Source organism: Xenopus tropicalis, chromosome 9, assembly GCF_000004195.4.
Source record: "Xenopus tropicalis strain Nigerian chromosome 9, UCB_Xtro_10.0, whole genome shotgun sequence".
NCBI lineage: Eukaryota > Metazoa > Chordata > Amphibia > Anura > Pipidae > Xenopus > Xenopus tropicalis.
The window spans coordinates 4,594,979-4,616,223 of record NC_030685.2 but is presented as its reverse complement, the minus strand read 5'-3'; the positions used below and the strand labels follow the sequence as shown (position 1 = coordinate 4,616,223).

The window sequence follows — 21,245 nt, the reverse complement described above, 5'->3', positions numbered from 1 at the left end:
ATCCTGAATCTCACACTGGAGATTATCTATCTGCTGACTGGAGAGGTGAGGGGGGCACTGTGAGTGGCACAGTGAGAAGAGACTGTCTGTCTGTACAAAGGGGGTCTCTCTGCTGCGTTACACACTCATCATTCTCTCTCCCTCTCAATACATAGGGCTACGTCATCCCTAAGAAGAAGAGCCCAACTGTGGGTTTGGGGGCCCTGCATGCCCCTGGCTCCGTCATACAGAAGGAAAATGACAAGAAGATCCTGGAACTCATCTCCAACATCATCCAGCTGCTGACTGGAGAGGTGGGTGCGGCCCCCCAATCCCCCCTTATTGTTTAGTAACAGTGTATGATAATCCCTTTCTCTGGCTGGGGGATGACTGTAACATTGTGTGTGCCAGGTTGCCATAAGGTGTGAGGATGTTTCCATCTATTTTTCCTTGGAGGAGTGGGAGTATATAAAAGGAAACAAGGGCCTTTACAGGGAAGGGATAAAGGAGGAGGAGGAGGAGCCCCAGCAGCTCCGCCCACTGGGTGAGTAATGGGCACAGGGCACAAAACATTAGAACCCCGTGTGTAACGGAACTTATATGTGACTTTTCATCCTGTATCAGAGCCTGTCGGGGTGACAGTTCCTGCGCTGCTGCTCCTTCTATTCCTGCATTCCCTGACACAATGAATCCCTACATATATGTATAAAATGTGATAATGATTTCTCATGCTTGTATCTCTGCCAGACGGTGAATATGAAGATAAGAGAGAGATTCCAGCTGATCTGGGAGGAACATTATGTTATAATAATGAGCCAAGCAAGATTGGGGCTGAAGGAGCTAATGAAAATCTCACAAACCCTGACATTTCTTTAGTGGAACAGCCCCCACCAGCCAATGGGATTAAAGAGGAGGCGGCTTCATGTGAAGGGGAAAACCAATCAGATTGCAGCATTAATCCACAGATACAGGGAACAGACACACCTACTCCCAGCACGGAGTTGTATAACTGTTCTGAGTGCCATAAACATTGTAAAACTAAGGTCGGTTTTCTCAAGCACCAGAAAACTCACACAGGGGTAAAATCATTTGTCTGTTCTGTGTGTGAGAAACGTTTTAAGTGGCAGTCACACCTTATTTTACATCAGAGGAGTCACACAGGGGAGAAACCGTTCTCTTGTTCTGAATGTGGGAAAAGGTTTACCCGGCATGTACATCTTATTGAGCATTACAGAACCCACACAGGAGAGAAACCCTATTCCTGTTCTGACTGTGGGAAAAGTTTTTCACACAGTTCAGATTTCAACAGACACTGCCGAATTCACAGACTAGAGAAATTATGTATTTGCTCCCAATGTAACAAACAGTTCTCGTCTCACTCAGAGCTTATTGTGCATCAAAGTAGTCACGTGGGAGAGGGACAATACCCTTGTTTTGAATGTGGGAAGCGTTTTAAACGTCGCTCAAAACTTACTGTACATCAGAGAAGCCATACCGGAGAGAGACCTTATTCATGTCCCGAATGTGGGAAAGACTTTAAAGATCGTTCGACTCTCCGTGCCCATCTAAGAATCCACACGGGGGAGAAACCATTCACTTGTTCTCAGTGTGAGAAACGTTTTACTTATCGTTCGGATCTTAATAGACACCTGGCACTTCACAAAGGAGATAAACCATTTTGTTGTTCTCAGTGTGGGAAATGTTTCACTTATTGCTCAGATCTTAACAGACACCTGAAATCTCATAAAGGAGAAAAACCATTTGCTTGTTCTCAATGTGGGAAATGTTTCAGTTCTACCTCAGACCTTAATGTGCATCTCAGGTCTCACTCTGGAGAGAGACCGTACTCTTGTTCTGAGTGTGGGAAATGTTTCAAACATCCTTCGCATCTTACTACGCACCAAAGAATTCACACTGGGGAGAAACCATTCACTTGCACTGAATGTGGGAAATGTTTCAGTGATCGTGCTGGCCTTAATTCTCATAAAAGAATTCATACAGGGAAGAAACCATTTGCTTGCGATGAATGTGGGAAATGTTTCTCTGATGGTGCAGGCCTTAGATACCATAAAAAAATTCACACAGGGGAGAAACCATTCAGTTGTACTGAATGTGGGAAATGTTTTCGTGATCGAGCAGGCCTTAAGTTCCATACAAGAATTCACACAGGGGAGAAACCATTTGCTTGCAATGAATGTGGGAAATGTTTTATGTATCGTTATCAGCTCACTGCACATTCCCAGTTACACACAGGGGGGGAACCATTGCCTGACAGTAACTGTACTGATACACAGTGAGTAACATACGACTATGACGCTATCAAACTATGATTCCTTTTGGTTAATGTATTCTTAATCTTCAATAAATATTTAAGCTTCAGAGGTAAAACTGCACAGAATATTTTGTATAAGGGCTCTGGTACACGGGGAGATTAGTCGCCGTGACAAATCTCCCTTGTCACGGGCGAATAATCTCCCCGAACTACCATCGAGGCAATTTCGGCAATTTGCCGAAATCGCCTGCGCAGCGTGTGCCATCCCACCGGCGACTTACATTTTCGCCGGTGGGATGGTAGTTCGCGGGCGACTAATCTCCCCGTGTGCCAGAGCCCTAAGGGGTTGGATGGACAGATTGCATCCTACAAGTCAGAGGGAGTTGCACAACTCAAAAAATAAGTGTCAGCTACAGAAAACCTTATCCCGGGCGACTGTCGGACAGGGGTGGGCCAAGCAAACCGGTCAGCCACCTCGCCCCTGCACCTTCTCCCCTCCCCCACCTCGGATCACGCGGGGGTATGAGGGTGTGGATGGTCATTGCCCCCACCGTGTAATTACAGGCGGTGGTTACCCACCTATTTAACCTCTCACTTTCTACTGGTACTTTTCCTTTGTCATACAAACAACCACTAATTACTCCCATCTTGAAAACACCTTCCCTTGGTCCCAGGTCCCTCACCAGCTATCGTCTGGTTTCCCTTCTCCCATTTGCATCTAAATTGTTAGAAAGTCTTGTCTACAACCGCCGGGTCCAACATCTCACTCACAGCTCTATTCCCGACCCCCTGCAATCATAACTCCAGTCTGTTCTAAATGTTCGGCCAGACTTATCCATCTATCTCACCGTTCCACATCTTGTCGCTCCCCTATGCATCTCTTTTCACTGGCTCCCAATCTCCTCTAAAATTAAATTCAACTTGCTAACACTGACATATAAGGCTATCATTAAGCCCCTCCCTATATTTCAGCAATGATCTCAAAATACCCCCCCAGCCTACATTCTGCTTCTGCCCTTCCCTCTCCTCTCATCACTTCATCCCATTCCCGACTGCAAGATTTCTCTCTCCCGGGCTTCTACCTGTCTCTGGAACTCTCTGCCTCAGCCCATCAGTCCCTCCCCTTCCTTCCAGGTGCTCCCTAAAGCCCCATCGGTTTATGGAAGCCTCTGGCAACTGACCAGAACTGCAAATTCTTGTTGTTCATGTAAAACTGATCATATCATAACAACTAAAAAGAAAATCATTATTTCAGGGTGCTTAGTTCCCCTTTACTTTAAGATAACTCAGCATCTGCAGTCTAGAAGCCTGAATTACGGATCCAGTACCAGTATTAGGCCTTACTTAGGTACAGTCATTGCACTGATACGACCCACTGACCTTCATGTTGATTAGACAGATCCTTATGCGAAGCCATGGGCCAGTAACGTTCCAAGCAAATAACCACAGGCAGACGGTGATTTCACTTACCATTTATGTCTCTATTAAAGGGGACGCATTGTACGAAAAACAATATTGTTATTATAAAACAGAGTTGGCGCTCTAACAAAACAAATCATCAAGTGGTGTGAATTAGTTCAAACAATTACTATTTATTAATTAGTTACAATAAAAGCATATACACATAATTGAATCTTACAATAACAGTCTAGATAAAATACACCAGTACACAAGATAGTAATCTAGAATTCACTTGAGGAGCTAAAATAAATTATTGATAGAAGACCTAATAGTTCATGAAATAGTTAAGATAATGAAATATAAATAGTCAAGGATTAGATTTAAAAACAGCACAATATAATTGGTAAAAATACAAATAGGCAAATAGATTTGGAGAGATTGGGTGTAGGTAGTTGCACACTTGCCAAAAATTACAAGGTTATTGCGACATCAGCAACATCTACTTGCCACATACGGCGAATATTAAAAAACGAGTCCTTATAGAGAGCTCACTTCCCCAATAGCACCCAATAGGGGAAGGACTAGCGGATAGGAGTAAAGGTTCTATTGAGCGCACAGTTACCTGCGCGTGTATAGTAACAGATAGCGTAGAAAAATTCTATTTAATATGCGCACAAACACCACTCGGGAGTTGCCCTAAATAAGGTGAGTAGTTAATCCCCCGCACTTATAAAGTATATATCAAATGATACCCTCTGTCCCAGCCGGGAACTTACTTATAGGTCGCAAGCGTCAGAGAAGCCCGCTCCTACACGCGGCGCAACGCCGTTACGTTCCTGACGGTGACGTCACTGCTGTGAGTCAAATATGGAACTACGGGTCCTCCTTGGTTACACAATCCGACGCGTTTCGCGCACCTGCGCTTAATCATGGATTACTAAGACACGGGGATCACTACTCGCTTATATACCTCCCCACATTAAAAAGTAACACCACCTTACCAAACCACAGATATTAACCCTTAGGTACATAAAGAGACACCAAGAAGAGAACATTCAAGAGATACATGGGATGTACGTCCGAAGTTTGGACCCCAACCGAAGAGAATGAGAAGGTGGGAAGAGAATTGGTCCCCAAATCTAGAGGAAAGAGGTCCGGAAAAAAGACCAAACTACGGGAATTGAAAGTACTTGCGAAAAACACTACCCCTGAAAACCTATATAGATATGGGATTTACAATCTATCCGGGGTTTGTTTTACCTTGGGTCAGATTAGCCTGTTGAATAAGGGTTTAAACTTCTCGCCTAGATCCTCAGTGGATAGATTTAATTTTTTTGTAGACTTCGGACTATTTATCAGGAGGCTCTCTATCAAGAGATTCTTTAATATTAATAACTCTAAGAAACTGCAGACATCCCAAAGAGGGGAGCCGGTACCGAAAGAGGGAGTACGGTGTGAACTATTGAGTGGAGAACTAAGTGGTTTGATTGATATGCACAGTTTACTTAGTGAATCTTTGCCGATTGAAGGCCCTAAAGTTAGTACTAATGTACGAGGGATCTCAAGGTTTTATCCTTGTGAAACTAAAGGCCCCTACATCTCCCTTTTTGAGAAATTGGTTTCTAGAGAATTGCTTGAATCCAAAGATCTCCTGTGGAAAGATAATTTAACTACTCTAGAGAGAGAAGCCATGAAATCGCTACAAAATAATTCAGAAATTATTATTAGGCTTGCTGATAAAGGGGGAGGGGTGGTCATACAAGATATTGAGAATTATCTGGGTGAAGCTTACAGACTTTTGAGAGATAGTTCAACATATAGGAAACTTGAGAAGGATCCCACTAAGGATTTTCAGGTGGAAATGTTTGTTATTTTAAGAAAAGCTTTTTGCAATAATATTATACAACAAAAGGAATTTGATTTTTTATGGATAAAAAATCCTAAATTGGCTGTTTTCTACCATTTACCAAAAATCCATAAAAAATTACAAAATCCCGAGGGCCGTCCTATTATTGCGGGCATTGATTCGCTTACATCTAAGTTATCTTTATTTATTGATCTCTTTTTACAGCCAGTGGTACCGTGTATCCCTTCCTATCTTAAAGACTCTGGAGCAGTGATGGAGATCTTAAAAGGGATTACATGGGAAAGTGGGTATGTCTTAGTGACAGCAGACATTTCGGCCCTCTACACGTCTATTGAGCATGGTAGAGGTGTGGAGGGTGTAATACGAATTCTGGAGAAATTTAATTTCCCTGAGCGAAAACAGAGAGAATTTTTGAGAGAATCAATGCTGTGCCCCACCTCTCACAACTCTGGTCATGCCCATTCCCACACCTTGTGTCTCAACCCTTTCTCCTTGTAGATTGTAAGCTCTTTTGGGCAGGGCCCTCTTCACCTCTTGTATCGGTTATTGATTGCTTTATATGTTACTCTGTATGTCCAATGTATGTAACCCACTTATTGTACAGCGCTGCGGAATATGTTGGCGCTTTATAAATAAATGTTAATGTAATGTAATGTAATGTTTATACTACGACATAACTACTTTGTTTGGTAAGGAGTTCTTCCTTCAAATAAGGGGTACGGCAATGTGAACCCGTTTTGCGCCTAGTTATGCAAATCTCTATCTTGGAGATTGGGAAGATAGATTTATTTGGGGTTCGAACCGATCACCAGCTCTAAAGATGTATCGACGCTATATAGATGATCTATTACTTATTTGGGATACAAAAATTGCTTCTTTAGATGATTTTTTTATGACCTTGAATGACAATGATGATGGCTTAAAATTTTCGTTTAAGTCCAGTGAAGGAAGTATTGATTTTTTAGATCTTGAGATTTTTGTTTTAGAAGGCAAATTATGCACTAAAACTTTTTTTAAGGAAGTGGATAGGAATACCTATATACTTAATAGTAGCCACCATAAAGATACTTGGCTTAGAAATATCCCTAGAAGTCAATTCACTAGAATACGGAGAAATTGTACTAATGATTATGACTTTATGGAACAAAGCGTTTTCCTTTTCAAGAGATTTTTAGAGAAAATGTATGATAGGGAACATCTTGTCAAGGAGTTTGTTAAGGTAGCTGGTGACAATTTCTCGGTTTTTCTCCCCAGATTAGGTGAAGTGTTTAGAGCGGACCAGATAGGAATTATTTCGTCAGTCAAAACAGTAGATCAACAGACAAAAAATGATCTGGATTGTTTTTTGGAGAATGGAGATGAGTCGGTAGTATATGGTAGATATCAGCCAATGACAAAAGGTAATAAGGTTAGGTACCCTAAAACCAACCATAAGAAGGTGCGGAGGGAGATGAGACCTAGAACAACATCCCAGGAGAAGGAAGTGAACAATAAACGGAAAAAGTTTTTTATTAATAAAATTGATAGTGTAGATGTGATACAAACCACTGTCAATGAGTCGTCCATTGAGCATGGCGAGTTGGCTTTGGTGGTTCAATATCATTATAAATTGTCTGAAATACTGTCTATACTTGAGAAATATTGGCCCATTCTCTCACATGATCCTTTTTTAAAAAACAATTTACCAAAACATCTACCTGTGATATATAAGAAAAATAAAACCCTAAGAGATATTCTAGCACCCACTGTATTAAAACAACATAGAAAAAACTTTACGCTAGAAGGAGAGTCTATTCTTAATTATTTTCCTAGTACTTTAAATATAAAAAAAGATAGGCCAAATAATATGATCTCTAGGGGATGGCATAGATGTGGTAACTGTTCCCAATGTAACTATTGCCTTAGAAAGTTTCAAGTATTAATTACTATAACTCTGAGAAAAAATATCAAATCAAGGGTCATATCTCCTGTTGGTCTCAATATGTGGTCTATATAGTAGAATGTAGTTGTAATAGAAAATATGTGGGACGCACTATACGATCATTTCGCACCAGATTGTATGAACACATCCGGAAAATCAGATTAGGGTCTTTAGAAATACCATTATATAGACACTTTAAGGATATACATGCATCAGACGTTAGACACCTTAAGGCATGGGCGATTGAACATGTAGAAGTGGATTATAGAGGGGGAGATAGACTTACTACTTTAGATAAAAGAGAATCATTTTGGATGTTCTCACTGAATTCCTTTGAACCAATAGGTTTCAATGAAAATTGGAATGTTAAGTCTTTTCTTAGTTAACCGCTAGATGGCAGTATCCCCTGGGGACTGTTATGTTAATTACTTTTAGATATTTGTATTATATGTATGAGGTGTTTATTTAGGTAACTATACGGTCTAACATCGAAATATTCTGATATATATGAGGTACAATAAGGTACCTTTCGTTTAGGGGGTCTAATTAGCTATGCCCAGTAATTTATAGTGTATATTTCACATTTATAATGGATTTTGTATTTTATTTTTATTCTATTGTGGTAATTGATTTTAGATAGTTTAAGGTTATGATTTTATTTCTATTTTGAGCTAGAGTACTTAGCCTGTAGATATGGATGTACTATTAATATAGATGATATACACCAGCATTTAAGATAGTCCTTTGGGTATATAGGATTTATGCACGATGCAACCCTTTATGTACCTAAGGGTTAATATCTGTGGTTTGGAAAGGAGGTGTTACTTTTTAATGTGGGGAGGTATATAAGCGAGTAGTGATCCCCGTGTCTTAGTAATCCATGATTAAGCGCAGGTGCGCGAAACGCGTCGGATTGTGTAACCAAGGAGGACCCGTAGTTCCATATTTGACTCGCAGCAGTGACGTCACCGTCAGGAACGTAACGGCGTTGCGCCGCGTGTAGGAGCGGGCTTCTCTGATGCTTGCGACCTATAAGTAAGTTCCCGGCCGGGACAGAGGGTATCATTTGATATATACTTTATAAGTGTGGGGGATTAACTACTCACCTTATTTAGGGCAACTCCCGAGTGGTGTTTGTGCGCATATTAAATAGAATTTTTCTACGCTATCTGTTACTATACACGCGCAGGTAACTGTGCGCTCAATAGAACCTTTACTCCTATCCGCTAGTCCTTCCCCTATCGGGTGCTATTGGGGAAGTGAGCTCTCTATAAGGACTCGTTTTTTAATATTCGCCGTATGTGGCAAGTAGATGTTGCTGATGTCGCAATAACCTTGTAATTTTGGGCAAGTGTGCAACTACCTACACCCAATCTCTCCAAATCTATTTGCCTATTTGTATTTTTACCAATTATATTGTGCTGTTTTTAAATCTAATCCTTGACTATTTATATTTCATTATCTTAACTATTTCATGAACTATTAGGTCTTTTATCAATAATTTATTTTAGCTCCTCAAGTGAATTCTAGATTACTATCTTGTGTACTGGTGTATTTTATCTAGACTGTTATTGTAAGATTCAATTATGTGTATATGCTTTTATTGTAACTAATTAATAAATAGTAATTGTTTGAACTAATTCACACCACTTGATGATTTGTTTTGTTAGAGCGCCAACTCTGTTTTATAATAACTTTATTTAATTGGGGATTAGTTTAGAGGAAGGCAGCTGCTCACTTTAATTAATTTATTTCACAGTATTGGTGAGGTGTCACTATTGAGTATCATTTTGGTTTTCAGCTAATTATATATATCTTTACACAGTGGGTTTAAATTTCAACTAAGCATGGATAAGGTTTAGTATTTATTTGAAAAACAATATTGTGCCAATGAATTGTACCCCACTAGCCCCGCCCATCTGTGCCACTTCCTGCTGCCTCCTTTCCCAGGCTGTGCAGGGGGGCCGGCGGCACTGTAGGATAGGAACCAATCAGCAGCTAGGCTGACCTGATAGGGAACTGAAGCCTGTCTGTGCTTGTGTGAGTGCAGGGCTGTGATTGGCTCTCCCCCTCCTACTGTGCTTCTGGCAGGGACCGTTAGGACACGGCCACCCCTCATGTGAAACCCAGACAGGGACCTGAGAGGATCTATAGGGAGCTCCAATAAAGGGGCCATTGTTACAGATAGGGTTAATGTTTAGCCCAAAGGGAAACCAGCACCGGATATTATTCATAATTGCCTACAGGGTTAGGGGTTTTCCCATTTATCCAATATGTCTCCTTTAATGGACTGGATCCCAAACAAAAGACATGAATCTTAAGATATGAAACTATGCAATATATTTTTATAGAGACCTATATTGTTTGGGGGTATAGTTTTCCTTTAATGGACAGACTTTAGTTACAGTTAGAGCTGTATCACTTCCTGTCATGTGATCTATGAGGGACACACAGCTCATCACAAAATGGCGGCTAAAACGGCAATATTTACTGGATTGATATATATACACCAGATGATTCTTTAAAAGACAACTTAATATGTTCAAAACTATTTGTTCCATTTCAGCTCCCCAACAAGGGGCACATAACCTGCCTGCTCTTCAGTAAAGGCCCCTCAGTGCTGCCCTCTTGTCAGCTGCATGGGGGTTACTCTTGCCCCTGCCCACACTCTGCTGCTTCTGGGGGTTTATTGCTTTCCCCCATGCTTTCTAATGGCAGGGTTGGCTGTAAGGTGGGGGCTGTTACTGTGGGTGACAGGGTGAGGGGCAAATCAGGGAGAACATGCCTGCCCTGGGAGTGGCCCTTTCCCCTCACTATTTCTTTGGTTCTGTTTCACTCAGCTCCGCCCACATCTCTGGCCCAGTTGGAATATGTTCCCTTTATACCAGTTTTCTGCCCCTCAGATTTCTACCCATTCACCAATATCCATCTCCCAGTGCAGCCTCAGTCCCTTACTGACCCGCACCTGTTTCCCGGGGCTGGAACTGCTAAACTGCCTGCAGCTGTGTATGAGGGGGCGGGGCACACTAACTGATTGGCTAAGAGCAGAGGGGGCGGGACACACAGAGTGTAAATATTATGGAATGTGCCCTCCCATTCCAACCTGCAGTCACTGTAACCACTCCCACGCCTACAGGAGCCGAACAATATGATTGGATAAATAGTCACTGGGGTGGGAGGGCTGAGCAGGCTTTAGGGATCGAGGGATAATTTTTAACCGCAGACAAAACGAGTCAGTCGGGTTTAGTTAGTATGGGGCCGCTGGGACTGGCGGGTATCTGATTAACCCTGGGATATACAGTAGATTGATACAGTGTGGGTGAGGGGAGCTGGGAGATATCTGTGCGGTACATAGATATGTAGGGAATTGTCTCCCATCCCTTACTGAGCAGCTCTCACTCCCACCTCCCAAGCCCCCGGGACCATTGGTTTGTAGCCGGAGCAGGGAACTCTGGGAACTTCCGCACAGGTAGGTACTGACCCCCCACAATATACTGAGCCCATATGTGCTGCTAAATCCCCTGCTGCCTCCCTTATTCCTACCTTGTGTGGCACCGACCGACCGCCATTTACCCCCCTCACTCTCCTGTACTATGGGCTGTGTGTGTGGCACTGGGGTTACTCCTGCTGGGAGCTGTGGGACTGGGGGGCGGTGGGACTGGGGGTCGGTGGGAGCTGTGGGACTGGGGGTCGGTGGGAGCTGTGGGACTGGGGGTCGGTGGGAGCTGTGGGACTGGGGGTCGGTGGGAGCTGTGGGACTGGGGAGTCGGTGGGACTGGGGGTCGGTGGGACTGGGGGTCTATGATAGCAACTAATATATGTGTTTATACTATGCTTCTAAATCACCGATATCTGCACCCATTAATTCCAGGCCCCTCCCACAAGGAGCCAATGGGAATGTGGGAGGAAGCGAGTGACCCAGTGATGGGGAAGAAGGATAAAAATGAGGAGCGGAAGGAGAGAATCCTGAATCTCACACTGGAGATTATCTATCTGCTGACTGGAGAGGTGAGGGGGGCACTGTGAGTGGCACAGTGAGAAGAGACTGTCTGTCTGTACAAAGGGGGTCTCTCTGCTGCGTTACACACTCATCATTCTCTCTCCCTCTCAATACATAGGGCTACGTCATCCCTAAGAAGAAGAGCCCAACTGTGGGTTTGGGGGCCCTGCATGCCCCTGGCTCCGTCATACAGAAGGAAAATGACAAGAAGATCCTGGAACTCATCTCCAACATCATCCAGCTGCTGACTGGAGAGGTGGGTGCGGCCCCCCAATCCCCTCTTATTGTTTAGTAACAGTGTATGATAATCCCTTTCTCTGGCTGGGGGATGACTGTAACATTGTGTGTGCCAGGTTGCCATAAGGTGTGAGGATGTTTCCATCTATTTTTCCTTGGAGGAGTGGGAGTATATAAAAGGAAACAAGGCCCTTTACAGGGAAGGGATAAAGGAGGAGGAGGAGGAGCCCCAGCAGCTCCGCCCACTGGGTGAGTAATGGGTGCAGGGCATCAAGTATCAGAACCCCGTGTGTAACGGAACTTATATGTGACTTTTCATCCTGTATCAGAGCCTGTCGGGGTGACAGTTCCTGCGCTGCTGCTCCTTCTATTCCTGCATTCCCTGACACAATGAATCCCTACATATATGTATAAAATGTGATAATGATTTCTCATGCTTGTATCTCTGCCAGACGGTGAATATGAAGATAAGAGAGAGATTCCAGCTGATCTGGGAGGAACATTATGTTATAATAATGAGCCAAGCAAGATTGGGGCTGAAGGAGCAGATTGTTGCGATGATGGGAATCTCACAAACCCTGAATTTTCTCCAGTGGAACAGCCCCCACCAGCCAATGGGATTAAAGAAGAATTGGCTTTATGTGAAGGAGGAAACCAATCAGATTGCAGCATTAATCCACTTACAGAAGACATACAGGGAATACATACTCCTCCTGTTATCATGGGGTGCAGCGGCAATGACAGTTCATTTGCTGTTTCAATAACAGACAGTACCGGAGAGGAGCCAAGTTCATGGATAGAGGGAAACCATTCAGATGGCACAATTAATAAACATACAGAGCAGATACAGGGAACAGACACACTTACTCCCAACAAGGAGACGTATAACTGTTCTGAGTGCCATAAACTTTTTCGTACAAAGGGCGGTCTTCTCAAGCATGAGAAAACTCACACAGGGGTAAAACCATTTGTCTGTTCTGTGTGTGAGAAATGTTTTATGTGGCAGTCAGACCTTATTTTACATCAGAGAAGTCACACAGGGGAGAAACCATTCTCTTGTTCTGAATGTGGAAAACGTTATGCTCGTCGCACACAACTTAATATGCATTTCAGAACCCACACAGGAGAGAAACCATTTTCTTGTTCAGACTGCGGGAAATGTTTTTCATGCAGTTCAGACTTTAAAAGACACTGCAGAATACACAGAAGAGAGAAATCATGTACTTGCTCCCAGTGTATAGAAAATCACACAGGGGATGGACCATTCTCTTGTTGTAAATGTGGGAAACATTTTAAACGTCACTCACAACTTACTGTACATCGGAGAAGCCATACTGGAGAGAGACCTTATTCATGTTCCGAATGTGGGAAAGACTTTAAAGAACGCTCGAGTCTCATTGCACATGCAAGATTTCACACAGGGGAGAAACCATTCACTTGTTCCCAGTGTGAGAAATCTTTCACTCATAGCTCAGATTTTCATAGACACCTGAGATTTCATAAAGGTGAAAAACCATTTTCTTGCTCTCAGTGTGAGAAATGTTTCACTAATCGATCCGATCTTAACAGACACCTGAGATATCACAAAGGAGAAAAACCATTTGCTTGTTCTCAGTGTGGGAAACATTTCATTTCTATCTCAGACCTTAATGTGCATCTCAGGGTTCACACCGGAGAGAGACCGTACTCTTGTTCTGAGTGTGGGAAATGTTTTAAACATCCCTCACATCTAACTACGCACCAAAGAATTCACACAGGGGAGAAACCATTTACCTGCTCTGAATGCGGGAAAAGTTTTAGAGATCGCTCTTATCTTACTGTCCATCACAGAACTCACACAGGGGAGAAACCATATCTCTGTTCTGAATGTGGGAAATGTTTTATAAATCGTGCAGGCCTTAGATTGCATAAAAGAGTTCACACGGGGGAGAAACCATTCACTTGTATTGAATGTGGGAAATGTTTCCGTGATGGAACAGGCCTTAAGGTCCATAAAAGGATTCACACAGGGGAGAAACCATTCACTTGTACTGAATGTGGGAAATGTTTTAGTGATGGCACAGGCCTTAGATTCCATAGAAGTATTCATACGGGAGAAAAACTATTCACTTGTGCTGAATGTGGGAAATGCTTTAAGCATCGTTCCCAGCTCACTGCACATTCCCAGTTACACACAGGGGAGGAACCATTGCCCGACAGTAACTGTACTGATACACAGTGAGTAACATACGACTATGACGCTATCAAATTATGATTACTTTTGGTTAATGTATTCTTAATCTTCAATAAATATTGAATCTTCAGAGGTAAAACTGCACAGAATATTTTGTATAAGGGGTTGGATGGAGAGATCGCATCCTACAAGTCAGAGGGAGCTGCACAAGTCCAAAAATAAGTGTCGGCTACAGAAAACATTAGCTGGGGCGACTGTCGGAAAACTGCATCCTGTGGATTCATCCAACAGGATAATGTCTGATGCAGTCTGACTTTCCCTTTTCTACAATCCCCAGGCCAGTACGATTGAGTTCCCTTTTAATTCACCCACAGAATAGCGGTCCTAGTCCTCCATGAGGCAGGGGATCCAATCGGCTGTTGGAGAGAGTGTCCGTACTGCCGCTAAAGAGGAGATTAATTAGCATCTGGAATGTTCTGGAAGCCCGAATAATGGATCCAGTACATGTATTAAGGCCGTACACGTTCAGATTTTAGTCTTCTTCCGGCATCGGTTGAACGAATAAATGCAACGATCTGAAACTCACATTCAGCCTGAAATGGTAGGATAAAGCCTTTAAGGAGACATATCCTATAAAAATTGTGAATGTACCAGGGAATTATACTCCTCTAGATATAGAAGGAATGTGCTTAAAAAAGTTGTGTTTCTGACTGATTTATTGAGTAATTCCACCAAAACCCAACTAGCCCCGCCCATCTGTGCCACTTCCTGCTGGCTGAATTCTCTGGATGAGCTGGGGAGACGGCGGCCCTCCGTACCCTGCACTGTAGGATAGGAACCAATCAGCAGCTAGGCTGACCTGAAAGGGAACTGAAGCCTGTCTGTGCTTGTGTGAGTGCAGGGCTGTGATTGGCTCTCCCCCTCCTACTGTGCTTCTGGCAGGGACCGTTAGGACACGCCCACCCCTCATGTGAAACCCAGACAGGGACCTGAGAGGATCTATAGGGAGCTCCAATAAAGGGGCCATTGTTACAGATAGGGTTAATGTTTAGCCCAAAGGGAAACCAGCACCGGATATTATTCATAATTGCCTACAGGGTTAGGGTTTTACCCCATTTATCCTATATGTCTCCTTTAAGAATAACCAATGGGAGGGTGTTTAGAACATGAAATAGTTATAGGCACCAATCGTACGACAGTGACTCCCTTTGTAGGTCTCCCAAGGGTATCGGCAGATACACAATACGTGTGCAGATTTTATCCTTTTCAAACCAAAATTTTCTAACCTGTCCGAGCGATTAAACAACCGATTGCCATGGTAAAAAGATTCTGAGCCCACACACTAGGATTCATATGATTTTTTTGGTGTGTGTATGGCCAGCTTTAGGTACAGTCATTGCACTGATACGACCGACTGGCCTTCATGTTGATTAGACAGATCCTTATGCGAAGCCGAGGGCCAGTAATGTTCCGAGCAAATAACCACAGGCAGACGGTGATTTCACCCTTAATAAAAACAGTAGAGTTATCCTGAAGTACAAGTTACTGTCTTATTATTGCTGAGAAAAATTAAATAATAAATAACAAAATATTTGCCTGCAGTGGGAGATGGCATTGCCATATATCAGAGCTTAAGGGATATAATAAGTCTGGGATAACTACTATTCCTGCATTATTACAGTAAATCTGAATAACGGAAAACTATACCCCCCAAGAATGTAGGTCTCTATAAAAGAATATTGTGTAAAACAGCTCATTATTTCAGCTAAATAAATAATTTACATTAAAAATGTACTTTTTTTATTAGAATGTTTCCCACTGGACAATCCTAAATTGAAAGCTGCCATTTTAAATACTAAGGGCCGCCCCCTGGGATCATAGGGCACACAAACTATTAGGTCATATCAGCCAATGAATGGGCCAAGTTTTGTCTTTTGCTCCCACACTACTTCCTGTCAGGTGATCTACATACAACATACAGACCAGCACAAAATGGTGGCTCAAGGTATTCATTCTGTGGGGATAGTTTTCCTTTAATATCACACATAGCAGCTGGAATACAGTATATAACAGTCTATCTCAGAGGGGCTGTGCAGTGAGAATGTGCAGATTTACCTATTGTAGTAACAGCAATAACTGTAATAACCAACAAAATAGCTAAATGTGCCCAATATCTCTGACTTGCACCAGTTCCAGCTGAAGTGCACTCATTATACTGCTGCCTCCAATCCATCCCATTGGCTCAGCAAATGAAGTTATCAGTCTGCCCAAGTTTCTGTTTCAGCCGGTCAGTGCTGATGCGAATGGCTATGACTGCCCCCCAGATTTCTAAACTGTGAATAAGAGACCAATTAACCCCCCAGTGCAGCCTCTGTCCCTTACTGACCGGTGCTAGAAGGGCCGGCTGCCTATAGCTGTGTAAGAGGGGCGGGGACACGCTCACTCATTGGCTGAGAGCAGAGAGGGCGGGACAGAGACGGAAAGAGGCGTGAAAGTAAATCCTGATCGCTTCACTGTCGCCTTACACGCTCCCTATGAGAGCCGAGTAACGTGATTGGATACACAGTCAAAGGGGCGGGACGGGGAGTTAGGGGCTGAGGAAAAGATTTTCTTACCGGCGGACAAAAGGAATCAGTTTAAGGCGGACTGGCGGGTATCTGATTAACCCTGGGATATACAGTAGATTGATACAGTGTGGGTGAGGGGAGCTGGGAGATATCTGTGCGGTACATAGATATGTAGGGAATTGTCTCCCATCCCTTACTGAGCAGCTCTCACTCCCACCTCCCAAGCCCCCGGGACCATTGGTTTGTAGCCGGAGCAGGGAACTCTGGGAACTTCCGCACAGGTAGGTACTGACCCCCCACAATATACTGAGCCCATATGTGCTGCTAAATCCCCTGCTGCCTCCCTTATTCCTACCTTGTGTGGCACCGACCGACCGCCATTTACCCCCCTCACTCTCCTGTACTATGGGCTGTGTGTGTGGCACTGGGGTTACTCCTGCTGGGAGCTGTGGGACTGGGGGTCGGTGGGAGCTGTGGGACTGGGGGTCGGTGGGAGCTGTGGGACTGGGGGTCGGTGGGAGCTGTGGGACTGGGGGTCGGTGGGAGCTGTGGGACTGGGGGTCGGTGGGACTGGGGGTCGGTGGGAGCTGTGGGACTGGGGGTCGGTGGGACTGGGGGTCGGTGGGAGCTGTGGGACTGGGGGTCGGTGGGAGCTGTGGGACTGGGGGTCGGTGGGAGCTGTGGGACTGGGGGTCGGTGGGAGCTGTGGGACTGGGGGGTCGGTGGGAGCTGTGGGACTGGGGGTCGGTGGGACTGGGGGGCGGTGGGAGCTGGGGGACTGGGGGTCGGTGGGAGCTGTGGGACTGGGGGTCGGTGGGACTGGGGGTCGGTGGGAGCTGTGGCACTGGGGGTCGGTGGGAGCTGTGGGACTGGGGGTCGGTGGGAGCTGTGGGACTGGGGGTCGGTGGGACTGGGGGACTGGGGGTCGGTGGGAGCTGTGGGACTGGGGGTCGGTGGGACTGGGGGTCGGTGGGAGCTGTGGCACTGGGGGTCGGTGGGAGCTGTGGGACTGGGGGTCGGTGGGACTGGGGGGCGGTGGGAGCTGTGGGACTGGGGGTCGGTGGGACTTGAGGTCTTTGATAGTAACTAATATAAGTGTTTATACTATGCTTCTAAATCACCCATATCTGCACCCATTAATTCCAGGTCAGTCCCTCCCACAAGGAGCCAATGGGAATGTGGGAGGAAGCGAGTGACCCAGTGATGGGGAAGAAGGATAAAAATGAGGAGCGGAAGGAGAGAATCCTGAATCTCACACTGGAGATTATCTATCTGCTGACTGGAGAGGTGAGGGGGGCACTGTGAGTGGCACAGTGAGAAGAGACTGTCTGTCTGTACAAAGGGGGTCTCTCTGCTGCGTTACACACTCATCATTCTCTCTCCCTCTCAATACATAGGGCTACGTCATCCCTAAGAAGAAGAGCCCAACTGTGGGTTTGGGGGCCCTGCATGCCCCTGGCTCCGTCATACAGAAGGAAAATGACAAGAAGATCCTGGAACTCATCTCCAACATCATCCAGCTGCTGACTGGAGAGGTGGGTGCGGCCCCCCAATCCCCCCTTATTGTTTAGTAACAGTGTATGATAATCCCTTTCTCTGGCTGGGGGATGACTGTAACATTGTGTGTGCCAGGTTGCCATAAGGTGTGAGGATGTTTCCATCTATTTTTCCTTGGAGGAGTGGGAGTATATAAAAGCAAACAAGGCCCTTTACAGGGAAGGGATAAAGGAGGAGCCCCAGCAGCTCCGCCCACTGGGTGAGTAATGGGTGCAGGGCACAAAACATTAGAACCCCATGTGTAACGGAACTTATATGTGACTTTTCATCCTGTATCAGAGCCTGTCGGGGTGACAGTTCCTGCGCTGCTGCTCCTTCTATTCCTGCATTCCCTGACACAATGAATCCCTACATATATGTATAAAATGTGATAATGATTTCTCATGCTTGTATCTCTGCCAGACAGTGAATATGAAGATAAGAGAGAGATTCCAGCTGATCTGGGAGGAACATTATGTTATAATAATGAGCCAAGCAAGATTGGGGCTGAAGGAGCAGATTTTTGTGCCGACGGAAATCTCACAAACCCTGAAAATTCTCCAGTGGAACAGTCCCCACCGGCCAATGGGATTAAAGAGAAAGTGGCTTCATGTGAAGTGGGAAACCAATCAGATTGCAGCATTAATCCCCTTACAGAACAGATACAGGGAACAGACACACCTACTCCTATCATGGGGTGTAGCCTGAATAACAGCTCGGCAGATACATTTATATTAAATGGTATTAAAGGGAAAGCAACTTCATGGGAAGGGGGAAACCAATCTGATTGCAGCATTAATCCACTTACAGAACAGATACAGGGAACAGACACACCTACTCCCAATACAGAGACATATAACTGTTCTGAGTGCCATAAACACTTTAGAACTAAGCCCGGTTTTCTCAAGCATCAGAAAACTCACACAGGAGAAACACCATTTGTCTGTTCTGTGTGTGAGAAACGTTTTGTGTGTCATTCAGATCTTATTGGACATCAGAGAAGTCACACAGGGGAGAAACCGTTCCCTTGTTCTGTATGTGGGAAACGTTTCTCACATCGTTCACACTTAAATAGCCACTACAAAATACACACAGGAGAGAAATCATTCCTTTGTTCTGTATGTGGGAAATGCTTTGCTCGTCGCGCTCATCTTACAGAGCATCACAGAACTCACACAGGGGAGAAACCCTATTCTTGCTCTGAATGTGGGAAACGGTTTTCATATCGTTCACACTTAAATGTCCACTTCAAAATACACACAGGAGAGAAGTCGTTCCTCTGTTTTGCATGTGGGAAATGTTTCGCTCGGCGCGCACATCTAACAGAGCATCACAGGACTCACACAGGGGAGAAACCGTATTCTTGCTCTGAATGTGGGAAATGTTTTTCATCTCGTTCACTCTTTACTAAACACTACAGGATACACAGAGGAGATAAACCATTTATTTGTTCTCCATGCGGGAAACATTTTACATTTCACTCCGACCTTATAGCGCATCAGAGAATTCACACAGGGGAGAAACCATTTTCTTGTACTGAGTGTGGGAAAAGTTTTCAAAAGCGTCAACAACTTATTGTGCATCTCCGAACCCACACGGGAGAGAAACCGTTTTCCTGTTCTGAATGCGAGAAAAGTTTCATAGATCGCCCGCGTCTTACGGTACATCTTAGAACTCACACGGGGGAGAAACCATTCTCCTGTTCCGATTGTGGGAAACGGTTCAGTAACCACGCTGGCCTTAGAATCCACAAGAAATTTCACACAGGAGAGAAACCGTTTTCCTGTTCTGAATGTGGGAAATGTTTCACCCATCGCACAGACCTTACTGTACATCTCAGAATTCACACAGGGGAGAAACCATTCACCTGCACTGAATGTGGAAAATGTTTTGCTCGTCACTTTCAACTTACTGTACATTCCAGGTCACACAAACGAGAGAAACCAGTTTCTGATAATAACTGTTGTAAGGTACAATTGTAACACAATGACTACGTTCCCAAACTAAGATTCCTTATGATAAAAGTATGCATGATCTTCAATAAAGTTTTAAAGCTTAAGGCTGCATATTTTGTATTTAACATTTTGCACTTTATTAGGGTATGTGGGGGTTTTGAGTATCAGGATAGTTAATTTTGCATAAGGAAAGCTCATTAGATTCTGAGTTGGGAGGAAGGTCCCACATGGGAAATGAACACCCCATAGAAAGTAATGTAAAATTACTGTTGCAATTTACCTTATTTTTCCCTTTAGCACTGCTAAAATCACAAATTTACAACAGAAGTGTCCCCCACTATCCTGTCTGCCCAAAAAGCTGAAGATGTTGTAACACTTATTTGGCTTAATAGGGGTATTATACCAGGCTAGTGGGACATTAGAGCATGTGTTACATGCAACCCCCTTTCCCAGGATGGGCCTCCGCTATATGGGAGCTATGTCAGGGGCTAGATGGTGTTGTTGAACTACAACCCACACTGGTGTTGTGCAATATAATAAGTGATAGGACGCCAGGAGCTCTTGCAGAATAACTGGATAATACTTTATTGGACAAGGCACATATAGAATAGTGCAGCAGGGTATATACTCACAGTCACAGCAGTATAGGACTTGGTCACAATGGAATACAGCAGAGGTGACACTTAGGCACAGAATATCCCACTTAGAGGATGCACAGAGGATTAGCTGATACCTGAGATGAAGACCTTTCAGTAGGGAGTGTTCCGGCCGATTATGGTCCAGGGGAGAGCTCCTAACACTGGTACCTGGCGTCTAATAAACCGGTCCCTAAAGAAAGACAACAGAGCCGGGGTAGGCTAAACCCTTTTACAACTCCTGGTTGGGGCTATTAACTGCCCTTACTAAATAAGCTATCTGAACTCACCACTCCTAGAGGGTGCTATTACATAAGACTGACTGTGCTGGCTAGTTCTCATTCACGGGGCCCTGTCCCCGACTTATCACTAGGGTATGAGGTCCCCTAGGGTACAATTGGCTTCTGGGTCTATGTCCGGTCCAGGCTCAGTTGGGACTCTGCCTAGGACACAGCATGCAGCCAAAAGAGGAAGACACTTCCTTGTGCAAGACACTATATAGTCTGCCAAGGGGAGTGGTCAACCTGGGCTAAACCTATTAGGGAAAGCCTAATAATTGTAATCTGAGTGTAGAGGGCTCTGCCCTATAACAGCACAGATATCAAAAGTAGGGATATGAAGCCATAGGGCACTTAACCCTATGGGTCCCTACAATGTATAATAGTGTGTAGAATTTCTCCAAGAATAAAACTAACCTTTCGT

The 21,245-nt window shown here is 44.4% G+C and overlaps 1 protein-coding gene across 1 annotated transcript; it reads left to right on the top strand.

The window, feature by feature from the left end:
• The first annotated feature begins 664 nt into the window (after positions 1-664).
• Positions 665-20,019, top strand: LOC108648780. Its single transcript, XM_031893330.1, has 14 exons — positions 665-682; positions 894-2,273; positions 4,435-4,508; positions 4,961-5,099; positions 11,404-11,448; positions 11,559-11,696; positions 11,794-11,926; positions 12,130-13,894; positions 15,285-15,345; positions 17,564-17,704; positions 17,815-17,952; positions 18,050-18,173; positions 18,377-18,889; positions 19,025-20,019. The coding sequence occupies exons 1-14, from the start codon at positions 665-667 to the stop codon at positions 19,933-19,935; spliced, it is 5,580 nt and encodes a 1,859-aa protein (XP_031749190.1). The 3' UTR covers positions 19,936-20,019.
• The last annotated feature ends 1,226 nt before the right edge of the window (positions 20,020-21,245 follow it).